At 48.1% G+C, this 20,274-nt stretch overlaps 8 protein-coding genes and 1 non-coding gene across 9 annotated transcripts; 4 read left to right on the top strand and 5 right to left on the bottom strand.

The window, feature by feature from the left end:
• Positions 1–29: 29 nt before the first annotated feature.
• BDV27DRAFT_131981 (ubiquinol--cytochrome-c reductase subunit 7) lies at positions 30–1,201 on the bottom strand. The gene is made up of 4 exons (XM_032067761.1): positions 935–1,201; positions 643–751; positions 528–581; positions 30–335 (listed from the first exon to the last, which is right to left on the bottom strand). The coding sequence occupies exons 1-4, from the start codon at positions 1,048–1,050 to the stop codon at positions 243–245; spliced, it is 372 nt and encodes a 123-aa protein (XP_031925213.1). The 5' UTR covers positions 1,051–1,201; the 3' UTR covers positions 30–242.
• A 149-nt stretch (positions 1,202–1,350) lies between these two features.
• On the top strand, positions 1,351–3,596 carry BDV27DRAFT_131983 (putative mitochondrial carrier protein). The gene is made up of 2 exons (XM_032067762.1): positions 1,351–2,279; positions 2,336–3,596. The coding sequence occupies exons 1-2, from the start codon at positions 1,805–1,807 to the stop codon at positions 3,106–3,108; spliced, it is 1,248 nt and encodes a 415-aa protein (XP_031925214.1). The 5' UTR covers positions 1,351–1,804; the 3' UTR covers positions 3,109–3,596.
• Positions 3,597–3,922: 326 nt separating this feature from the next.
• BDV27DRAFT_t156 lies at positions 3,923–3,993 on the top strand. The gene has a single exon. It is a non-coding gene; the product is annotated as a tRNA-Gly (tRNA).
• Positions 3,994–4,674: 681 nt separating this feature from the next.
• On the bottom strand, positions 4,675–5,437 carry BDV27DRAFT_21977 (uncharacterized protein). Its single transcript, XM_032076045.1, has 3 exons — positions 5,385–5,437; positions 5,001–5,269; positions 4,675–4,911 (listed from the first exon to the last, which is right to left on the bottom strand). The coding sequence occupies exons 1-2, from the start codon at positions 5,415–5,417 to the stop codon at positions 5,063–5,065; spliced, it is 240 nt and encodes a 79-aa protein (XP_031925215.1). The 5' UTR covers positions 5,418–5,437; the 3' UTR covers positions 4,675–4,911; positions 5,001–5,062.
• A 181-nt stretch (positions 5,438–5,618) lies between these two features.
• On the top strand, positions 5,619–7,914 carry BDV27DRAFT_131988 (putative iron-sulfur cofactor synthesis protein (Isu1)). Its single transcript, XM_032067763.1, has 6 exons — positions 5,619–5,644; positions 5,708–6,283; positions 6,333–6,362; positions 6,561–6,806; positions 6,844–6,846; positions 7,307–7,914. The coding sequence occupies exons 2-6, from the start codon at positions 6,148–6,150 to the stop codon at positions 7,483–7,485; spliced, it is 594 nt and encodes a 197-aa protein (XP_031925216.1). The 5' UTR covers positions 5,619–5,644; positions 5,708–6,147; the 3' UTR covers positions 7,486–7,914.
• Positions 7,897–10,405, bottom strand: BDV27DRAFT_131991 (ABC1 kinase family protein). Its single transcript, XM_032067764.1, has 4 exons — positions 9,853–10,405; positions 9,181–9,785; positions 8,557–9,129; positions 7,897–8,500 (listed from the first exon to the last, which is right to left on the bottom strand). Exons 1-4 carry the CDS (start codon positions 10,290–10,292, stop codon positions 8,253–8,255), a joined length of 1,866 nt encoding a protein of 621 aa, XP_031925217.1. The 5' UTR covers positions 10,293–10,405; the 3' UTR covers positions 7,897–8,252.
• Positions 10,406–10,562: 157 nt separating this feature from the next.
• On the bottom strand, positions 10,563–15,618 carry BDV27DRAFT_22035 (serine/threonine-protein kinase). The gene is made up of 10 exons (XM_032076046.1): positions 15,309–15,618; positions 15,116–15,250; positions 15,024–15,053; positions 14,893–14,957; positions 14,401–14,833; positions 13,553–14,350; positions 12,595–13,485; positions 12,337–12,541; positions 11,835–12,285; positions 10,563–11,775 (listed from the first exon to the last, which is right to left on the bottom strand). The coding sequence occupies exons 1-10, from the start codon at positions 15,489–15,491 to the stop codon at positions 10,950–10,952; spliced, it is 4,017 nt and encodes a 1,338-aa protein (XP_031925218.1). The 5' UTR covers positions 15,492–15,618; the 3' UTR covers positions 10,563–10,949.
• Positions 15,619–16,173: 555 nt separating this feature from the next.
• BDV27DRAFT_131993 (dihydrofolate synthase) lies at positions 16,174–17,751 on the bottom strand. The gene has a single exon (XM_032067765.1). The coding sequence runs from the start codon at positions 17,598–17,600 to the stop codon at positions 16,332–16,334; it is 1,269 nt and encodes a 422-aa protein (XP_031925219.1). The 5' UTR covers positions 17,601–17,751; the 3' UTR covers positions 16,174–16,331.
• Positions 17,752–17,985: 234 nt separating this feature from the next.
• BDV27DRAFT_131994 (uncharacterized protein) lies at positions 17,986–20,052 on the top strand. The gene is made up of 2 exons (XM_032067766.1): positions 17,986–18,151; positions 18,250–20,052. Exons 1-2 carry the CDS (start codon positions 18,141–18,143, stop codon positions 19,550–19,552), a joined length of 1,314 nt encoding a protein of 437 aa, XP_031925220.1. The 5' UTR covers positions 17,986–18,140; the 3' UTR covers positions 19,553–20,052.
• The last annotated feature ends 222 nt before the right edge of the window (positions 20,053–20,274 follow it).

Here is a 20,274-nt window from a genome sequence, read left to right on the forward strand (position 1 = left end):
CCCCAGCCACATACTACCAGGTGGAAGAATTCAATCAACAAAATGGCGACAAATGAATTTGTACAGTATCAGTACACATGATCGAACGACGTATCAAAACCAATTAAATTCAGCCAGTGCTCATCGCAACTAAGCGCTGCAACCGAACCGAAACATAAGCCTGTCTTCATCTATATCCCGCTTTTCTATCACCGTGGCGCGGTTTTGAATCTTCCTAATCAGCAGAACTGAGCACAAGGTATTTACCGGCGCTTGACAACGAGGGAGTCGAGGTCCGCACGCTCCTTCTGCTCCTTCTCGATCTCGCGGATGATGGGGCTCAGGTATTCGACATCCTAGCAATAGCAATCAGCAATTTGTTGCTTCAATACCCCATAGAAGGTCTCGGGTTCCTTGATTTTGGGGGTCCGAGGTGGCCTATATATGATGTAGGTCGGTTGACAAATCCGCTTCACGGGATTGGTCGAGAGGGTTTGCGGAGGATGGGAGGGCGAATTGCTAAGTAAAAGGCTTGGAATTCAACTCACATCTGCAGCCTTGGTCTGCTCATTAGCGGGAAGGAGGGTGTGGGAAACGGAGCACTGTTTGACGTATTGCATTAGACCGCTGGTTTGGAAGATCTCGTATTTAGTAGAGACAAACCTGGAAAGCCCTGCGGATACGGAAGACACGGTCATAAGCCTCCTTAGGGGGAAGGCGCTTGATGGCAGTCTGAACAACCTCGCTCTCCTCGGGGATCAGGTCATCAGCCCTGTTTCTATTAGCCAACTGCGTCTGATGGCGAGCTATGAAAATTGTTCCCTGGACAAGCTAGACCGAGGTAGGATGGAGAGAGGCCATAGGAAACATTGAGGCATTTAATTGAGAGCCATCGTTTCGACCTATCGGTATTTCCTGGCGCTTGTTTTGGGATATTGAGGGTAGGGAGGCCTACTTCAAACCGAGTCTTCTGTAGCCGGCGGCGTCAGTGTACCAATTGGCAATTGGCATCATCCAGCGCTTGAGCCAAGGGCGCTTGACGATGTAGCTGGTAAGAGAAGGAGCGGACATGGTGAATGATCCCGAATGGACGTAGACTGGGGTCAATTGAGGTGGTGCGGAGAGGAGGGGGGTCGTGAGATATCAGACAAGCTGAACGAGAGTTGGCCCGACGTTGGAGATTGTGCAAAACGGAGGTTCGGCGGGTGACTTTCCCAAAAACATCCGATGTTTGATGCCTGAGGCAATAAACTCAACCTTGACGCTTCCGATCATTCCACACGTGACTAATTCTCGGCTTGCCTCAGACTGCATAGCGCTTGGGACCGGGGTGAACTTAATAGTACTCCACCTGACCGACAGAGGACGGTCCTTCGATTCACCTCACTCACCATTCTCCGTACTGCTCCGCCCTCGCCGCGGTTCCGAAAATCTCGATTGACTCATTTCCCCCTCGAGATTTGTCACCCTACTGATCATTCCTATTCTCTGATAATTGGTTATGGGGCTCATCAACCGTTAAATTCATTCTGTGGTCCTGTAGGGGAGCTGAGTAGCTTCAAAGACCCCACCTGTCTGTGCTTCGGATAGGGCACGCTCAATCATAAGGTGGATTTCTCAGCATCGAGTCGTTTAACAAGACCCCCTCAATTCATTGGACCAGGCACTGTCATACCAACTCTCGCTGCAAAAGACGGAAAACGTTCCCACTCCGCAGGACAACCAACCATTCTGGGTTCCGGAGCGAGCACCGCTATGCTCGGGTCCGGGAGCCCTCGTGACAATTAAGACGGATAGATAGACTGCTTGGGCGCTGGCTAGAAGGATGTTTTCAGAAGAACACGGCACTTCGGCGACAGCCAACGGCTCCCAAGAGCAGCAGATTACACATTCAGATGGCCCTGCCACCCCCAGCTTCGATGCGTCTTCCGCTACAGGCCCGCCGAGTTCTGCGCTCATCACTCGCCTCGAACTATTCTCTACGCGCGTTCCAGATTTCTATATTGCCCCATTTTGTGGTGCCAGTGCGGGTGTAGCGTCGGGTATTGTAACATGCCCTCTCGATGTGATCAAAACCAAGTTGCAAGCCCAAGGAGGGTTTGTCCGGAGAGGTGGACAGGTGGTTGAAACGAAAGCTTTATACCGAGGTATGCTAGGTACTGGAAGGATGATATGGCGTGAAGATGGTATTCGAGGACTATATCAAGGTTTAGGCCCCATGATTTTGGGATATTTGCCTACATGGGCTGTTTATTTGGCAGTTTATGATAGGTCTCGGGAATATTATCATGAAGTGACTGGTTTGTTTCCTTTTTCTTCTAACTTGGGAATTTCGTTTTACTGAAGCTCTGAGCAGATAGTTGGTGGCTTGCAAGAGGTTATGCTTCTCTAACGGCTGGCGCTTGCTCTACAATTGTGACTAATCCGATTTGGGTCATCAAAACGCGACTCATGTCACAAAGCCTCAGATCAGACAGCGAGGGCTTCCGTGCTCCATGGCGATACTCCGGCACGTGGGATGCAGCTCGCAAGATGTATAAGACCGAAGGAATTCGGTCATTTTACGCGGGGCTCACACCGGCATTGTTGGGATTGACACACGTTGCCATACAATTCCCGCTTTATGAATATTTGAAAATGGCATTTACTGGGTACGGAATCGGGGAACATCCTGACAACGGTACTTCTCACTGGATTGGGATATCGTTGGCGACATTCCTCAGTAAGATCTGTGCGAGCACTGTGACCTATCCGCATGAGGTATTGCGCACGAGACTTCAAACCCAGCAGAGAACGTCTCCTGTGTCTTCGCCGGAAGAGATAGCCTTCCGCGGGGGAGTAGACCACCCAGAGAGCCGTGGTAGGCCTCCAACAGCGGCCTCATCGGATGGCATGCCTAACCGGCCTCGGTATACAGGGATCGTTCGTACGTGTCAGACTATCTTGAAAGAAGAGGGTTGGCGAGCATTCTACTCGGGAATAGGCACGAATTTATTCCGTGCTGTTCCGGCTGCAATGACCACCATGCTTACATATGAATATCTACGGAAAACCATTAGCCACCTTCAACACGAAGGGGCATTGAAGCAGCAGGTGGCAGAAGCAGCCGAAGACTCGGCCGGTATATGATGATGACTGAGTGTCCAACCATTAGTTAATCCGGGGCATTGCAGGCTATTGTGAACCTCAATGTTATTGCCAGGGAAGCTAATTGTATGCGCACTGGCGTCTTGGCTTTGTTGCCAGAGCGGATACAGCAAGGGACTGTCTTAGGCTTCTTTTTTTTCCTACAAGTTTTACCCGATACATGAAAGTAAAGGGTCTTTCCTTTGAATATGTCCCTCGGCATCGGTGGTAGTCGGTTTCAAGGGTGTTAGGGTAGATCGAGGTTTTGGCATGTGAAGAATCGATTTCCTGAACTCTACAGTCTTATGACCGGTTTGTGTTTGATGAAAGACCTCTTCTTCTTTTCTTCTCCTTTTTTTGTTTATTCACGAGCGTTCGGTTACTTTTCGCATAATACTTGCATGACTGCTCTTGTACATACGTTACTATACCTACGTGTTTCATCGCCAGAATACACATATACCGAGTGAAGCGAGGTACTTGAGATAAAATGACTACAGAAGACATCCATGGTTGAGGCCAACCATGTGATCTACCTGGTAGCTTAAATATAGATCAACCTTTACATACATGCATCAGAGTACCATGCACAACAATCAATTACGTTCGGAAAGCACGATTATGTTCGGCTTCATGGAACAGAAAACAAGCAGTATAGCTTAACGCACAAGTCTTGGATTCTGCGATTCTAGTACATCTATACAATCTCATGGACGTACTAGAGCTTTTGAGTTTGAGACTTTGAGCTAGGGTCATAACATATAAAAAGTAATTATCTGCCAAGCAATTAACCAAGTTACGTGCTGGTTCTTGCCAAGCATCATTGGTCTAGTGGTAGAATTCATCGTTGCCATCGATGAGGCCCGTGTTCGATTCACGGATGATGCAGTCTCTTTTTTGCTCCTCTTATTCTATATCATCGATATGAATGATGTTACACGGTCTCGTCAGTCTATTGCACTGGGATGGGCACTGGCTGGCCCTTTGCAAAGCCCTTCCCTAGGTATTCTAAGCGCCCCTTTCGCACAATGAACTAGCTTATCAGACTTCCTTTTTTTTTGGGGGTGCTTGATTCTAAATCTCTATCCAATCGTCTTTAAATAGGTCAGTGTGTCGGTATAATATATGAAGCGGGAGACTCTACTACCTGTTTTCAAGAGATGCTTTGGGTGGCTCATGGAAATGAATGGAGAAACATGCGTACCTGGATATATAATTGTTTACTCTTGCTCATGAACCATTCTTGTCCCCCATATAGTGCCAGCAAATTCCGAACGAGTCACATCTTGCTGTAGCCTTAAACTATACTATTACTGAGACGCAACTGTTTCTGGTCAAACAGGACTAAGACACCTTAGGGTACTTATGGAAACGGAGGTACGTATGAGACTGGATATAATTTCCCAATTAGGAACTTCTATAGAGCGACCTATGACCAAGAGAAATGCTTAGTCATAAAAGTACTGCCCCCCGAATAGGACTAGCCGCAGTTAAACGATCTACCTACTTTTCTTTTACGTCTCCCACAGTCGCCTTCTTCCTCAGTTAACCACGTCTAAACATCGAAAACCTTAATAGGTAATGTTTAACCCTATTCGCATTTCTTTACTCGTCCTCCATAATGCTTGGGAGGGATTCAAGGCAGTTGTTGCTATCCGTTGATATGATGAATTCTTTCTAAATGGTAGATCCAGTTAACACTCTGGAAAGGACTATTTCATACACTGAAAATTCTGATCATGGACATCACTGCGAAATCTGACTTAGCACTTGGCTGTACATCTGCTAACCTTTCACTAGTATACCCTATAGTCTCAACTCAAACAATAGAATAGCTTAGTTAGCAAATGCTAAAACCAATGAGAGAAACATTGATGCAGATGCAATATACGTACCCCTTCAGCCTGTAGTATTACGCCCTGACTCCAACTCTATTGATCGTACGGTACAACATTCGTTACTTAGAAACTTTCCGTTCAGCTTCGCGACTTTGGTCCAATGCCTGCTGAACCCATGACATTTGCTCCGTCTTCTCTCCTGCGGGCTTCTGACGCGTAGTGGTGCTTGGAGCCTGCGCTTCACGGCGCGCGGTACGGATGGAACTGACGCAGTAGGAGGTGAGGATCAGAGCCATGGAAAAGGCAGCTATTGGGGCATTGACAGACTGATGAGGTTAATTATGAAATAATACCTACGGTGGTAATGATACTACTGCCGATAAGGAGGCTAGGTGTTTATGCTTCCTTTACATTACCACTGAAGAATAAGATCAAACTTACCCCCGACGATCGACCAAATATTTTCCCTGCCATTTTGTCGCTTCTTATATCCTAAATGTACATAACGCAAATTATCGCCTGGGGGTTCAAAAACAAAGGGAAGTTTGATATCAGCTGATATGGTCGGGGGATAGTTGTTCCCTAACCGAATGAGGAAGGTTTTATCAGATGGAGGGCGGCAAAATCCCCAAAGATAAGAACATTAATTACACCAACGCGCCCGGTAAAGGGTGTGTTCTGTTCGCTTGGTAATTCCGACTGTACGAGACCCTCGTTGGCCATTGAGAGACTAATACCGTTACTAAACCGGGATTCTATACTAGAAACGAACTAGAACGAACGCATCCCGCCGGTTCTCCCACTGGTGGAACTCTCTGCGGTTTCCCGTGGGAAATGACTTGAACGATCAACCACTTGCATCGATGCTATCATCATGAGGCAAGGTCATTTGCTGGGCCTCTCAATCAGATAACCAATCCTTCAACCATTCGGTTATGGCGACTCGGGGGTAACGTCATGTCCGAGGCCGGACCTATGAAGGCGACGGGGTTGCTGAAAGGGGACTAGTGCCAGTGAATTAGGCCGGGTTTGTCATCGCCCATTTTATCATATTAATCAATCAGTTAAGTTCCATCAATCTTTCTTCAATCATCCATCACTACCTCGGTCATCGATTCTTCATCCCCCACAACCAGTGGTCATTCCACATAATTGTCAGATTCGCTTTTTACCACTCCGAGCAATTGGTTATACACATTCAGAAATGTTCAGACGCCTGGTAACTGTCGCTCCCCGGGTTGGCACCGTCGTGTCGCCTCGCATTACCCCGGCTCTTTCCGGCATTCAAAGCCAGCCTATTCTCCGGGCCCCTGCGACGAAGAGAGGATATCACGAGAAAGATAAGTATTTTGTTTTGTAAAAGGTGACAACGAAACTGACCGCATGCACTGTTAGATCACTATAACAACCCGCGTAATGGTACGTCTACTCCCACATATCAGAAGTTATCCGGCTCTTGATGGACTGGGATGCACATGCACTCAACATATCTTCTTTCCCGACGCACCCGACTGTTACCCACTTGTCTTTTCTATGCTTCTGCTTCTTCTTTTTGGTTTTTTTTTTTTTTTTTTTATCACAGTAGTTCCGACATGAGTGAGGCTAACGGCCCTAAAGTTGGCAGTTTCAACAAGAACGATGCCGACGTTGCCACTGGTCTTGTTGGCGCCCCCGCTTGTGGTGATGTCATGAAACTCCAGATTCGTGTTGACAAGGATACGAATGTGATCAGCGATGTCAGGTTCAAGACTTTTGGCTGTGGCAGTGCTATTGCTAGTTCGAGTTACCTGACAGAGTTGGTGCGCGGTATGACTCTCGAGGAGGCCGGAAAGATTAAGAATACTGAAATTGCTCGTGAACTTTGTAAGTTTTTCCGAGGGGAAGCATATATTATTATTCATCTTACATTTGCTAACATCACGCTCCAGGCTGTAAGTTATCAGTCGTTCTTCTCCCTCGCCTTAAATTATCCTGCCTTGGAATGCGTTTCCCCAAATATATGTTTGTTTATTGTGCCCCAACGCCGAACCTTGCAAGCTAGCCATTGCACTTATATGGGTTGATTTGGTGGAATTTCGTACATGTGTACGCGGATCTTGGGTAGATGGTCGACTGCTAAGGTTCCGCTACCAATGTGCGAAACTACCGGTCTTGAAGGACACGGAGCCTTGGGGTATTATTGATTCTCGAAGAAAGCTGGACCGGCTTTTCTTGAAACATGTCCCACAATGTGTTCCTCAACCGGGTCGCAGTCTCCACCTTGCACCATTGTTATATTGACTGGCTTATCGCTCATTTTTACCCAACAACACCTAAACAATCGCACGTTAGCTGCTGAAAGAAACTCTACTGACCAAACATAGTGCCCCCCGTGAAGTTGCACTGCTCGATGCTTGCTGAGGATGCCATTAAGTCGGCGATCTCCAACTACTACACTAAGAACCCTAAGGCTCGTACAACCGACCTTGGAGGTACCGGTGCCTCTATCCCTAACGTCAAGGTCGAGATTGAGAAGTCCGAGGGTGCCGCTGCTACTGCTTAACGAATTAATAAGCACAACAACCAAATCACAAAAAAAGAAAAATTGAAACCAACAAAAAATTCGAGTTGATACCAGATGAGATTCCCTGAACAGTTTTACGGTTTATTAGCGGGGTTGAAAATACCTTTTAGAATGGAATAGCGCGCTTGGACAGTTCGTTTCATTCCGGCAACAGACTGCATTCGGTACAGTCTTACTGCAAGGTTACTTTTTTCTTCATCACAAATGTTTTCCTTTCTCTTTTTTTTTCCCTCCCTTTTTCGTGATAACGCAGGAAGGCATTGTGATATAGTCCACTTGATGTGTCAAATAGTCTAATGAAAAGCACTTGCGTGCAGTGAATTCGGATCGCTACTCTTGTTGATTCATGTTTCCCTGGATAATCTAGGTAGAATCTATCGAGGAACTGGGTTTCTTTGAACTTTGACAATCTATATTCATCCGCTCAGGAGAGACCTCTATTGATATACACATGTTTACAAGGAAACAAAGAATAAGAACTTTTCGTCCTCTTAACAAAACAAGCCAAACGAAGAAGAAAAGGAAAACCAAAAAAGTATCGACACTCATTAGCCCCGCAATTATGAAACATGATTAGAAAAGAAACGCCGTTGATGCAAATAAGCCAACCCGTGCTCATCTATCGATCATTAACCAAGTGGGAAATGGCTTCATGGGAGAAGATGGAAGAAGAGATCTAAAATAACAATTTACAGGGGTTGCTACTTCTGGCAACGTATCCAGAAGAGATGATCTAAACCGGTTCACTAGAGGAGTCCGAGTCGACTCTTCAGGGACAGCAATGTCTCGTAGACCGATAACTTGAGCTCGACGCGGAGGAACCCGGTCCAAGCAGCGAGGAAGCGAAAGAAGTTGAAGGGGCGGAGAAGGCCGCCTGTTTCGTGGATGAGGTCCATTTGTTCTTCGAAGACGGTCCGAGTGGCGTAGCGGGCGAGGATCAAGAAAGTGCGGACGGGGCCTTGTCTGGTGTGGAGGTTTTCATCAAGACTGCGGGCTATGCGGGTGGTTAGTTTACCACTGTACTCGGGCAAGCGGCAATAGTGCACTTACTGAGGTCATTGGTCTTAAGAATCAAGAGTATAATTCTGGGTACCTGGCCCAGCAGTTCGACCAGCTGCTGCAACATGCCCTCTCCAAGAGCGCCGGACATGCTCTCCTTCTCTGCAGCTGTGCGTGTGGTGGCGATGTTCTTCTTGGCCAACTTGGTGTAGTCTCTACCGGTGATTGCGCTGGCGAAGAGAGGGAACTGCTCATCCGTGATGCCCGCCACCTTGCGAGAATACTCGCGCATGTGTGCCTCGTCAGCTTCGATGACGGCTAACCACAGCTTGGCGTAGTTGCGACGTAAATCACGGGGGATATCACGGTACAATCCATGGTCGTAGAGGATGATGTCGAAGTTTTGACTGCGCCGGTTAGGGTTTTTGCGGATCGCAATATTGCCACCATGAGGATCGCAGTGCAAAGGAGCATTGTCGCCAAAAATCATCTCGTTGAAGATATGCGCTAGGGCCGCGGAGACTTCGTCACGATCGATGTTATTGGAATCCAGGAACTCCAAATCGTCCGGTCGACGGCCGGACAAGAACTCCATGACGAGTATGCGCTTCTGAGCCCACATAACTATGCCTGTTAGTATACAGCAACCATGTCTAAAATGGAGTCAGTACGTACCCTCTGGAATGACAAGCGGCGCATCTGAATGTTCCTTGAAGTACTCGCTAGCCCTCCTAGCATTGTCCGCTTCCATCCTAAAATCTAGTTCTTGTGGCAAGGATAGATCCATTTCCTTCGAAAGCCACTCCAAATCGTACTCAGGGAAGAAGCGCTTCAGGGTGGAGAAGGTGAATCTGGTCAACGCCAGATCCAAGGGGACCCATTCTGCCAACGCTGGATGCTGCACCTTGACTGCAACCTTCTGACCTGTTTCCTTCAAGATACCGATGTGAACTTGGGCAAGGGAAGCGGCGCCAATTGGTTCCGGGTCGAAACTTGAGAAGAGTTCGTCGATTCGACGGCCGGTGTCGGCGACGAACATTTCCTCGATTGATTCGATCGAAGAGATAGGGCATTTATCCTGAAGCGGAATGAATGTTGTCGTCCATTCCAATGGCAGCAAGTAACCCATACTACTGAGATGTTGCCCCAGCTTAATAAAAATGGAGCCGTTCTTCTCGAGAACCCTCAGGGTCCGCTCTGCGCAACGCTTGTGACATGCTCGGAGTTCTTCGTTTCGCTCTTCGGGTGAGGATGTTTCTCGGTTGAGGGTTACTCGATAGCTTAAAACATTGGTATGAGTATAACTGACTGAAATACATCTGTATGAGGTGCATATGTCAAACTTACTCATTGATGCACACGGCTAATGTGCCAACGACCCTTCCAGTTCTCGCCGCAGCACGATAGAGATGTTGAACATTGTCAGAAAATGTCACCACCCCGATGACTATAGCTCCCCCAACGACCGTATACGTGATCACTTTCCTCCGTGACCATTCCGACCCCGATGGTTTCCTGCCATTGCCGTTCGCCTTCTCCGCCGCACCAAACAAGGCGGCCTTGGTTGAATAAGAAGCGTGTGGTATTGACGCTACCCACGGTCCTCGTGGGTGTAGTTGGCGGCTCTTGCTAAAGACTCGTGCTGAGTTGGATATTGATCTGTGAACAGACGAGCGACCCGATGCGCGCTGGAAAGGGCGAATCCAAGGAGCAGACGAGGTATATCGGAGCACCGGCGCAGGATCAAAATCGGATGCCCGCAGCGGAGCGCGGAGCGCCGCCCTCATACCGTACACAAGCAATGCCGTATGAAGAGCGACCGCAAATCGGGAGGGATAGTGGAATTTGGTAATAGTCTCAACGGTACTCCGTATAGTGTCAGGCCATTTGCGTCGGGGAGGCGCCACGGGGAAGAAGGACTTGAAATCCCGTAGAATAATTAATCTGCTCCACCCCGTCGGACTCGCCGCTTGCCGCTTTTAGCTCTCGTCCCGAAGTACTCCGACTATCGCAGATTAAACCAATCTTTTCGCTTGATTGCTGGCTCCCGAGGCTGAATTCACTATATCCTTTCAAATTATCATGTACTCCTACTCATGACCGCAGGAGATAGTCATCACTGCACTAAGTATCTACATGGACCAGTCAAGCAGCAGGTCGGACCATCTTCCTGAACTGCTATGCATTGGTACAGGAACCACGATCCGAACGATACCCTTGCATCTGCTATAGCCCAAACAAAGAAGCTGTCTGTGTGAGACAAGCTCTAGACCAACAAAGGAAGAACTCCAATGCGCCATCCTATGCAATGCTTGCCTATGAAGACCCAATATACCGTAAACTTTTTAGCGTTTGAGAATCCGCAAACCCCGAGGACTAAGCAAAATAAGCACGAAAATTCGGGAAAGAGAAAGTGTTACACAGGTCAGCCTTATGTCTCAAGCTCATGGCGTCCACTCGGCATCTGTCTGTGTTGTATGTCGACGTCGAGGTAAGATTGAAGGCCGACGGGATGCCGAACTTGGTCTTCGACCATCTTCTTCAGCCAGAAGGTCGACATGAGATAGTCTGTTAGACACCCGCGGGACCCTGTTCCTTGACACACCAGGGTTCCCATTCAAGCCGGCTGCAAGACCCGGGGTGACTCCATCTCTACTTCCAGGTCGCATCACAAGGGCAGAGCCACTCAGGGCATTTCGGGGGTGCCGTTGGCTCTCCCGGCCTTCAAAGAACCCTTTGGACTGACTACCCCGGTTGATCTGTGGCGTGGACGGGGCAGACTGGTTCGCTAATAGACTGGGAGGTGTAGTGGACGTACTTCGCCGTCGTACACCAGGTTTGCGTTTACCCAGGCTATAGGCCTCGCTTCTCTCGTTGGACTGAATTAATTTTCCAGCCATATCCCTGACGAGAATGGCAGGATCGTTCTCTAACTCCCTGATCGCATCCAGCAGTCCATATCTGGCGAGAAGACCACCCTGCTCTTCGCTCGCATCGCAGATGCTGGAAATTATCCGGAGTAAATTCAACCGCACTGCTGCTTTATTATGATGTAGTTTCTGTCCTATTCTGTTGAACAAGTCTGGTCGCGCGAGCGTCGAGGCAATGGGGGGACTCAGCCTAAGAAGTTTCTGGAGGGGTTCGAGGAGATTCTCAAATGCATTTGCCTTTGATATTGTCAAACACCTAACAATGGAATCCGTAAATGATAGTTTATCAGGTCGGTTGTCGAGGAGGTGCTCCTCAACCTTCGCTGTCTCCTCTTGAAGCCTATCAAACGGTTAGGTTCGAGCGTATTCATTCCAATACAGCCAGGGTAAAATACTAACCATGTAAAGATAGCGTCTAGAGCAGTCACTTGCCAATATGGGTCGGAAAGTAAAGATATATAGAATGCCAGGCCTTTGTTGCGCCACAGCTCACGACGGCCAACTTTGCCGGAATGAGCCATGTCGCAGAGAATTGGTAGTGCGAATTCCTTCAATGGTCGTTCAGTCTTCACTATCTTTTGCAGCAGTGGCACAATGCCATTCAGAGCCGCGTCCTCCTGCCGAGGTTTGTTTAAGCGGCACATATTGTAGATGGTATTTAGGATCTGGTTGGAAACTTCTCGGAAATGGGGTCGCTTAATGGTAGACCTCAGCAAGTCCGTCAACACGTCGATGGCATTCGAATTCTGTAGAGCATCCAGAGTGGTCGATAACATGGACAGATTTTTGATGAACTTCAACATGGTTATCTGGTGAACAGGAGTCATGCGCTTTAGTTCTTTAAGAACCCCTAGAGAGGATGTTAGTATCATTAACTACATGACTTGGGAGTCATCCTTACTGTGTAGAACCGTTCGCTCAGCAACCATCTCTTTTACATGATTTTCGGCCTGGGAGAAAATGAAGAAGATGTTCGCAATACGACCTTCGACAGTCTCAGCCAGCTCCCCATCTTCGTCCAATACCCGACTCAGGACCAACGATAGAGGATCCAATACCGAGTTGCGGGACAGGATTCTACAGAAGTCATTCTTTGGCGTTGAGCCCTAAAAAGATTCGTCAGACATCCTCTCAGAAAGCAGAAAATGCAGATACATACTTGCAACTCAAAAACGCTCCAGATACCGGTCACCCCAATTAATACTAGGTCACGCTCATCCTCGTAATCATCTTCCAGGAATTCAACTAGAACATTCAATCCTCCTGCACTGACGAACATTTGCAAAGTGAGAGTGGAAGTTTGATACATTTGCTGTACAAAGGTTGCTGCTTCAAGTCGGATCTCTCGCGGGTACTTCTTCGAGGCGAACTCGTTGATGATAGGTATACCTCCAACGAAACAAAGATTTTCTTGTATCTCATAATCATTGTAGATGATCGCGTTAACAATCCTCAATAGACATAGAATAATGTCACGCCGACGGCACATGTCAAGGATCTCAAGTATTGGTAGCATCCCATGGGCGCTGATGATGATGTTCTTGGTCTCCGGGAGATCATAGAAAACATTCAGCAGTTGTTCGGAGATCTCGCCGAGCACGTCTTCATCCTGTGAGGTCTTCAACGAGCTAACAAGCCCCTCGACTTGACCGCGGAGCCTTGCATGTTTATCACGTGCGATGTTTGCTTCCAGGTCTAATTCGTCTAACCCTTCCTCAAGCTGAGCAAACGGATCATCCTCATCATCCTGGTCCCCAAGCCAAGAATCGTTTGACAGCTTAGAATTCAGCATCAACGTGCCTTGGTCTGAGCTTTCCTCGCTTTCAGACTTGTCCAGAGTTACTTGATCCGCTCCGAGGATATCAGAGAAATCTTCGTCTCTTTCATTTTCGGCGAACCTTTGTATCTCTATGGCTGATCGATGGCGTTTAACAGATATCCTTTTCCTAAGCTGAGGCTGGGGATCATTCTCATCTTCAAGGGGCGGTTGATATCGGACTACTTCGTTCGTGGGCGAGAATACTAGCCCATCCATGTCGTCATCGGTTTCCTGTTAAGAGGTTAGAGAGGACTTGCTCAAATGTCACTCCGATATTAATGACGGTTATTATGTTTACCTGAAAAAGACCAAGCTTCCGGTCTAGCACATCTTCATTCGCCTGTATAAGATCGGAGTAGTCCTCCACAGAGTTTTCCTTGTAGTAAGAAGCTGGACGGGGTTGTCTCATCGGAGGTACCGGGTTTTGTGTTAGGATGGGCACGTTGTGCATGGCGATGGCGTTGTTATTGATCGGGTAACGTGGTTGGTTTTGCATTTGTGTATCTTCATTGCCAGCTTGTTTGGTTGGAAAAGGTCGTATGGTTTCCAAAGGATCTGAGTCTCCGGACTGTAACGAGGTTCGAAAAGAATCATCGAAATCGTCAAAGTTTTCTTCAGACCTTAGGACTGTCCCATCCAAAGACGCAAAAGCCTTAAGCTTTTCAGAAGAGAGCATCCCCCCGAAGTTATCTTGTGGGCGAAGGTGAGGTAATTGTAATGCGCTAGGGGAAATTGCAGTCGCAAAGTCATCATCCCAATTGTCTTCTTCGATGGAGTCGGGCGACCTGAACCGATCTGCCACATTTCTGGAAGTCGGAGACGCCTTTGTGGGCGTATGGCGGGACGATGTTAGAGGGGCTGGGCTTTGATAATCATGCCTAAATGGTCTTCGCAAAGTTCCTGCTTCGGGTGAACGCAAAGCTTCGTTCCACTCTTGGACACTTTTGACTGCCTCCTCATACTCGGTTGACTTTTTGGGAACAACCGAATCTGACCTGCGGGCGTTGACAATCCAGGGATGTTTCAGAAGCTTTTTCGCAGAAACACGAAGGTTCGGGTCTTTCTGGAAGCACTGCATTAAGAAATCTTTGACAGCCTGTGGTGTTTGTTAGACACGAAACGATATTTAGACAACAGGGGACAGACCGGAGAGGCGCCCTGCGGAAGGGGAGGGTGATCATCATTGACAATGCGGAAAAGAGCCGGCATTGGCTGGAGATTGTAATAAGGAGGCTTCCCTTCCAGCAGCTCAATCACCGTACAGCCAAGACTCCAGATGTCTGAAGCTGTCGTTGCACCCGACAGTTCAATCACTTCCGGGGCCATCCAATATGGCGTGCCGACAACACTTGATTCATTGAGCCCAGTAGTCCGGCTAGCAACACCGAAGTCCGCAAGCTTGACAAGGCCTTGTTTAGTCGTGAGAATATTCGCGCCTTTGATATCTCTATGTATGACACCTTGCTCATGGAGATACAAGAGACCGTGGAGGACCTGTGACATGTATAGTCCTACCAGGTTTTCTGGGAAACGTCCAAAATTCTTTGCGATTGAATGTAAGGAGCCATTTTCACAGTATCTGAGTCTGTCAGCAACCCTTGCCCTGGAGCCCAGCTTGTAGAGGTTCGGTAAACGTACTCAAGTATGATGTTTAGAGTTTCAGCGGACTTTACAAATCCATGGTACTTCACGATGTTGGAGTGCTGCAGTCGTTGAGTTAATTTTCTACCAGGGTTCAGGCCTGCGTATCCTTAATAATTGAAGCTTACATCCAAATTCTTCAGAAGATCAATTTCCAGCTGCAGGACTTTAGATTAGTAATGGCGTATATTATTTCATTGCCAGGATGCTCTTATCTTACCATAATGACACGCAATTCACTCTTTGGGAGGTCGGCCAATTTTATCTGTTTTACAGCAACAGTTTCCCCAGTATTCCAGTTCAATGCCCTGTAGACCGATCCAAATGCGCCTTTACCCAAACAATCACCCAGTTGCTACCGTATGTCAGCGTCAGTAACTCATTTCACTAAACGTCTGGAATCACAGCCATACGTAATCCTTCAGTTCTGCAACGTCCTTGGCTGTGGTTTTCGCCACTCTTTCATCTTTCGGCCTGTCATCTCGTTTTGATGGACTGGACCCGAGTCTTGCCAGTCGTGCTTTGGCAGGAGCACTCTGTGGTTTAGAAGATGGAGGGGGTCCCTCAATCCCCCCACTGCATCGAGAAACCATCATCTAAACCAATATAGATTAATCCCCTCGTCAGATGAAGTCTGGATTCACCGATGTTAACAGGTAATCTCGGACTTTGCGGTTTCAGGAGAGGAACGGGACGGCTGAAGGCAGGAGCCAGGCGATCGGAGAGTATTGTTCATATCAGCAGCAAAACCTGTCTTTTGAGACCACACATCATTAGTGAAAGTCAACAACAGATTTATAAAGCATCTGAATAGGGAGAAGGAAGCCCAAATGCCAGAAAAGAGATGGTATGAGTACGGCTTTAAAAAAAAAAAAAAACGTACAGATAGATTACTGCTCTCACACCCATCAAGCCGCGTTGAACCAAGCGCGTCACTGCACACATCAGATTCCTGCAGCTCTCTTTGAGGTCGGAGTTTTCAATCTACTTGATAGATAACTGCACAAGAAGTTTCAGAACAGTGATCAAAAAAAGAAATTATAACATACTGCTGTGTCGGGTGAACCAAACGCAACAAATTGGAAGGTGTTTTGAACTTTCCCTTTCTCCACAATTCAGGCCACCACCGGTTTGCCATGACGCAGTGACCGCCTCTGTATCTCCGATCAGCCTTATCGGACCCCGAGGAATGTGCACTGTCCTTTACATGCTGCTATTATCTTATTACTGCTGTCACGACTGTTCCAGGAATAATTGAAACAAAGAAGAAAACGAACAAGAAAAAAAAAAAAGGAGCTATGCCATTTATATATTACACTTTGTCTATATAAGAAAGAGAATGGTCTTAATCTCAATTCCAAGAAGACCCTTGAGTCTGTGTCAATCATGTACAGAGAAGTCCGGGCGCTAAAAGGGTATCTTCGGTTATAAAACTATCACGACTCAGTGGTGTTTTCTGACTGTTTCTGCGCCTCTCGAAGATGACGGAGAACATCTGAAACGAGGTAAAGACTTCCAGCAATAACCATGGGACCGCCATTGGCCTTGCTACAGGCCCAATTGATGGCAGAAAGTATGTCGTTATCAAATGATTCCACATCTCCGATTGCCGAAATAGACCGCACACTGGAGGCCAATTCCTGGGGATCGTTTGCTTTGACCCAGGGCATACCGTCGACGGGCCCAAACGCAGTAGTTGCAACATTATCACCAGCCTTGATGATAGGGTGAAATAAAGAGGCTATGTCTTTTCCACGTGATGCTGCGATGACCCAGGTGACAGGACTCCCGTGAGGTCGAAGCTTACAGTCCACGTATTGCCCGAGGACTTCGGCTGACTGGCTATTGTGAGCGCCATCGAGGAGGACAGAGTCTGTGCGAGCAACCATAGGATTCAGCACGATTTCTTGTAGACGTCCTGGCCACTCGACACGAGAGAGCTGAGAAACCAAAGAATCAACCCTGGTATCTGGACGGACTCTCCGGAGGGCCAGCTTTAAAGCTGAGATTGCGCAACACATATTCGCCCGCTGGTGAGGCTGTACATCATGTTGCTGGAAAAGCTGACTAAGCGCCGATGAGTGCCCATCCGGCGCATCGGGGCGAGTGTAAATAGCATCGATGCCAAGTTCCTTGATACGCTCTTCAATAGTCGAGAGGGCTGCTGGTAGGTTCGTTCCATCGACCACGCAAGGAACCCCCCGCTTCAAGATACCGGCTTTCTCCCGAGTGATCTCTTCTAGGGTGTCTCCAAGCAGCGACTGGTGATCCAGACCTATTTTAGCGATGATAGATACGAGCACATTGTTCAGTATATTCGTAGCGTCCAACCGACCGCCCATGCCCACTTCAACCACACCAATATCAACCCGTTCATGATTAAAGATCTCGAATGCCGTGGCGGTTAACAACTCGAACTCGCTTGCTCCAATGCCCAATGTTTGATCCCGCAACTTAATCTTTTCTTCAATCTGCCGGAATAAGGACTCTTGGACCACGCTTTCACCGATGGTGATGCAATCCCATCGGTCTATCAGGTGAGGTGAGGTAAAGCGGCCACAGCGAACTCCACCGGAAGTCAATAGGTGAGACAAGTAAGCGCTGATCGAGCCTTTGCCATTTGTCCCAGCGATGTGGATGGCCTTCCAGGTCAAAGGCGTCTGCTGAAGGAGACGGGATATGCGACTAAGACCGAGCTCGATCATTCCTCCGATTATATGTTTTCTGGCAGCTAGTCAAGGTCAATCTCATGATCAGGAGTATCTCTCTGAGAAGGACGACATCTGTGTGGTTGCTAGTTGGGAGGAGTTGAAAATTGCATAGTTCTTCTATAAAAATCACTCGGCGTCATTTCGCGCGGTTATCTATCGGATTTTCGTTGAGATAAGAGCGGCGTTTTAAGCCGGGAAACGGGAAACTTTTCTCGAACTCCGAGGCGGACCGTACTGGATTGTACGCAGATGGGTATTGGCGCCACTAGTGGCGCCACATCCCAGCCTCTCTCTCGAAGCGCGCCAGACGGCCTAAGGCAAATCCCTTTGCCTCCGCTTTTTACCCTTGCAAGGAAAACCAAATCTCCCCGTTTCTCCATCAACACAACGCTTCGTCGCACCCTCTCCGCAATCGTCGCACTTTCTTTCTTTCAATTTCGCGACACTCTTATCGTGGTCTTGGCGTGGTGTCTCTTCTAGAGGGTATATTTGACACTAATCTTCGTACAATAAAGTCTTAGGTCTTTTGTAGTCATGGGTATACCGTAAGTTTGTCCAGTTCTGTATCTGTACTTGGCCTTATTCGGGTCTTTACGCGGTACTCATCGTGCACGTACAGCGATCATGACTAACATAATTGCAGTATGTATCGTGAGCCTTCATCCACAGAGGCTGCAAAGAACAATCCTGTCAAAGACCCTTGTGCCGCCGCACGTTCTGCAATTCGTCGCCAGACCACTATCCGGCGCCCTTCACGTTACAGTAGCTCCGCTTTGCGCAGCGCGACTTTGCGCTCGCCTTTCCCCCGTCCGCTAGCGAACGAGATTGAACGTGAAGCTAATGGACTCTCGCGCCATGTACGCTCTCCTATCCCGAATTCCGGCTCTGGTGAAGATCCATTCGATCTGACCAACGGTCTGTCGGATTCCAGCGCACGAGAAGCAGGCCAGCGCCTACTCAACGATGTTCTTCGTCACAGTCGTCCAGGCCAGAGATTGAGGATACCGCGTAATACTGTGCTAGACGACATATACTTGCGCGCAGCGGCTGGTGACCATGGGGGTGCTCGACAGGAACAAGATCACCCGCCGCCATCCTTTACTCCTCGATTCGCCCCGGCAATTGCGTATCACAGGACCGCATCTCCCCAGGCGCCTCCCGACGTCCGTTTGGCGCCATTTCCTCGGTCGGAAGCCTTTGGTGGAGATGCCTCGATTGGTTCGACTATTCCACTGTTACGGCGGGTTGGTCAGCGGTCTATTAATCAACAAAGCCGCTCAAACTCCCAGACTGTCGTCGACGGCCTTGGAGATCGCCAGCGGAGTGTAAGCCCAGATGGTGACAATGCGAACGATGCTTGGGAAACACTCTTGACTACTATCACGCCAGACACCAATCTTCCTAGCGCGGACTCCTCGTTCACATCAGCGTCTGCGGGCACAAACGCTTCAATGAATGGAACGGCACGAAGCTCGGCAACTTCTTTTGGAACACTACCAAATTCCATGGACTCAACTGCCGCAACCGTACAGATGGTTCTCGACCCTTATCCGGAGTTTCTCAATCCGTGTGACTATTCCACTTCAACTGACTCCGACTCCGACTCTGAGGCAGAGGCCACCCAGAACTCATTGTTCCATTACCACTATCGCCGAATACGCGAAATTAACGCCAGGAGGGATGCCAGGAGGCGTGCACGTAATGCACATTCGACTATGAGTAGCCAACCTCCGCTTCCTGCGATCTCATTAGCGATTTCCAACTCCATAGACCCGGACCTTCAACATATGCAAGCTATCTTGGACCGGCTTGCCCGTCGAGAGGATGTCCCTGATGACTTGTGGACAGCAGCTGGACTGTCTCGTACCATCGGCCAAGGGGTCAGCGCAAACGACGGTACCAGCAATTCTGATGCAGTTGATGGGCCGTCCAGACAGCAGCAGTGAAGACCTTATATATTTTCTTTCTTTCTGATTCTGTGTTAATTATTGAGCCTTTCATCCCTTCCATTTTGTTAGGGGCAGTCATGTCGATGTAAATGGGTTAAGCGGGAAGGATATAACGTTCGGCGTTCATGGTGTTTTCTTCCAAAATACACAGTTTGCGGGTTGCCTTACAGTGGCTGGAAGCACTTATCATGGGATCATCATTTGTTTATTCCCCTATATCTGTTCGGGTCTCTATATTTATTTGGGTTATGTTTCTTTCGATTTTTGAAGTTCAGCAGCCTTTTGTTTCTTGGCATCAGGATGGAAGCAAGATCTACGGGCAACTTACGGGGGCGTTTGTCTATAATTCTCATTGTCTGACATTCTGCATACATGGTACATAGCCTGCACTTCCAGGTTATACAGCTTCAGTCAGAAGTTATTGAACAGTGGGCAACGCTGATCATGGCATGAACTAGAATTCGACAAGGCTGTCGTTTTAAGATGTAGAAAGTAACTGGGTTGTTTCTGAAGCTTGATCTAGGTTTGACAAAGGTATTGTTTTGTGCCTGAGATAAACATGGTACTGGAAATGGTAGTGGTGCCTGTTTACCTTACGTACCTGTTGTAACCTTGTGACTCGGGATGGGGAAAACGACCCCTGTGACGTAGGGCCGGTATGTGCGTAAGTTACCTATGATGCTAACCTCTCCGTACAGATCGCAAAACCCCACTCCGAT

The sequence above is a fragment of the Aspergillus caelatus genome (assembly GCF_009193585.1).
Source record: "Aspergillus caelatus strain CBS 763.97 unplaced genomic scaffold BDV27scaffold_151, whole genome shotgun sequence".
Classification (NCBI taxonomy): Eukaryota; Fungi; Ascomycota; class Eurotiomycetes; order Eurotiales; family Aspergillaceae; genus Aspergillus; species Aspergillus caelatus.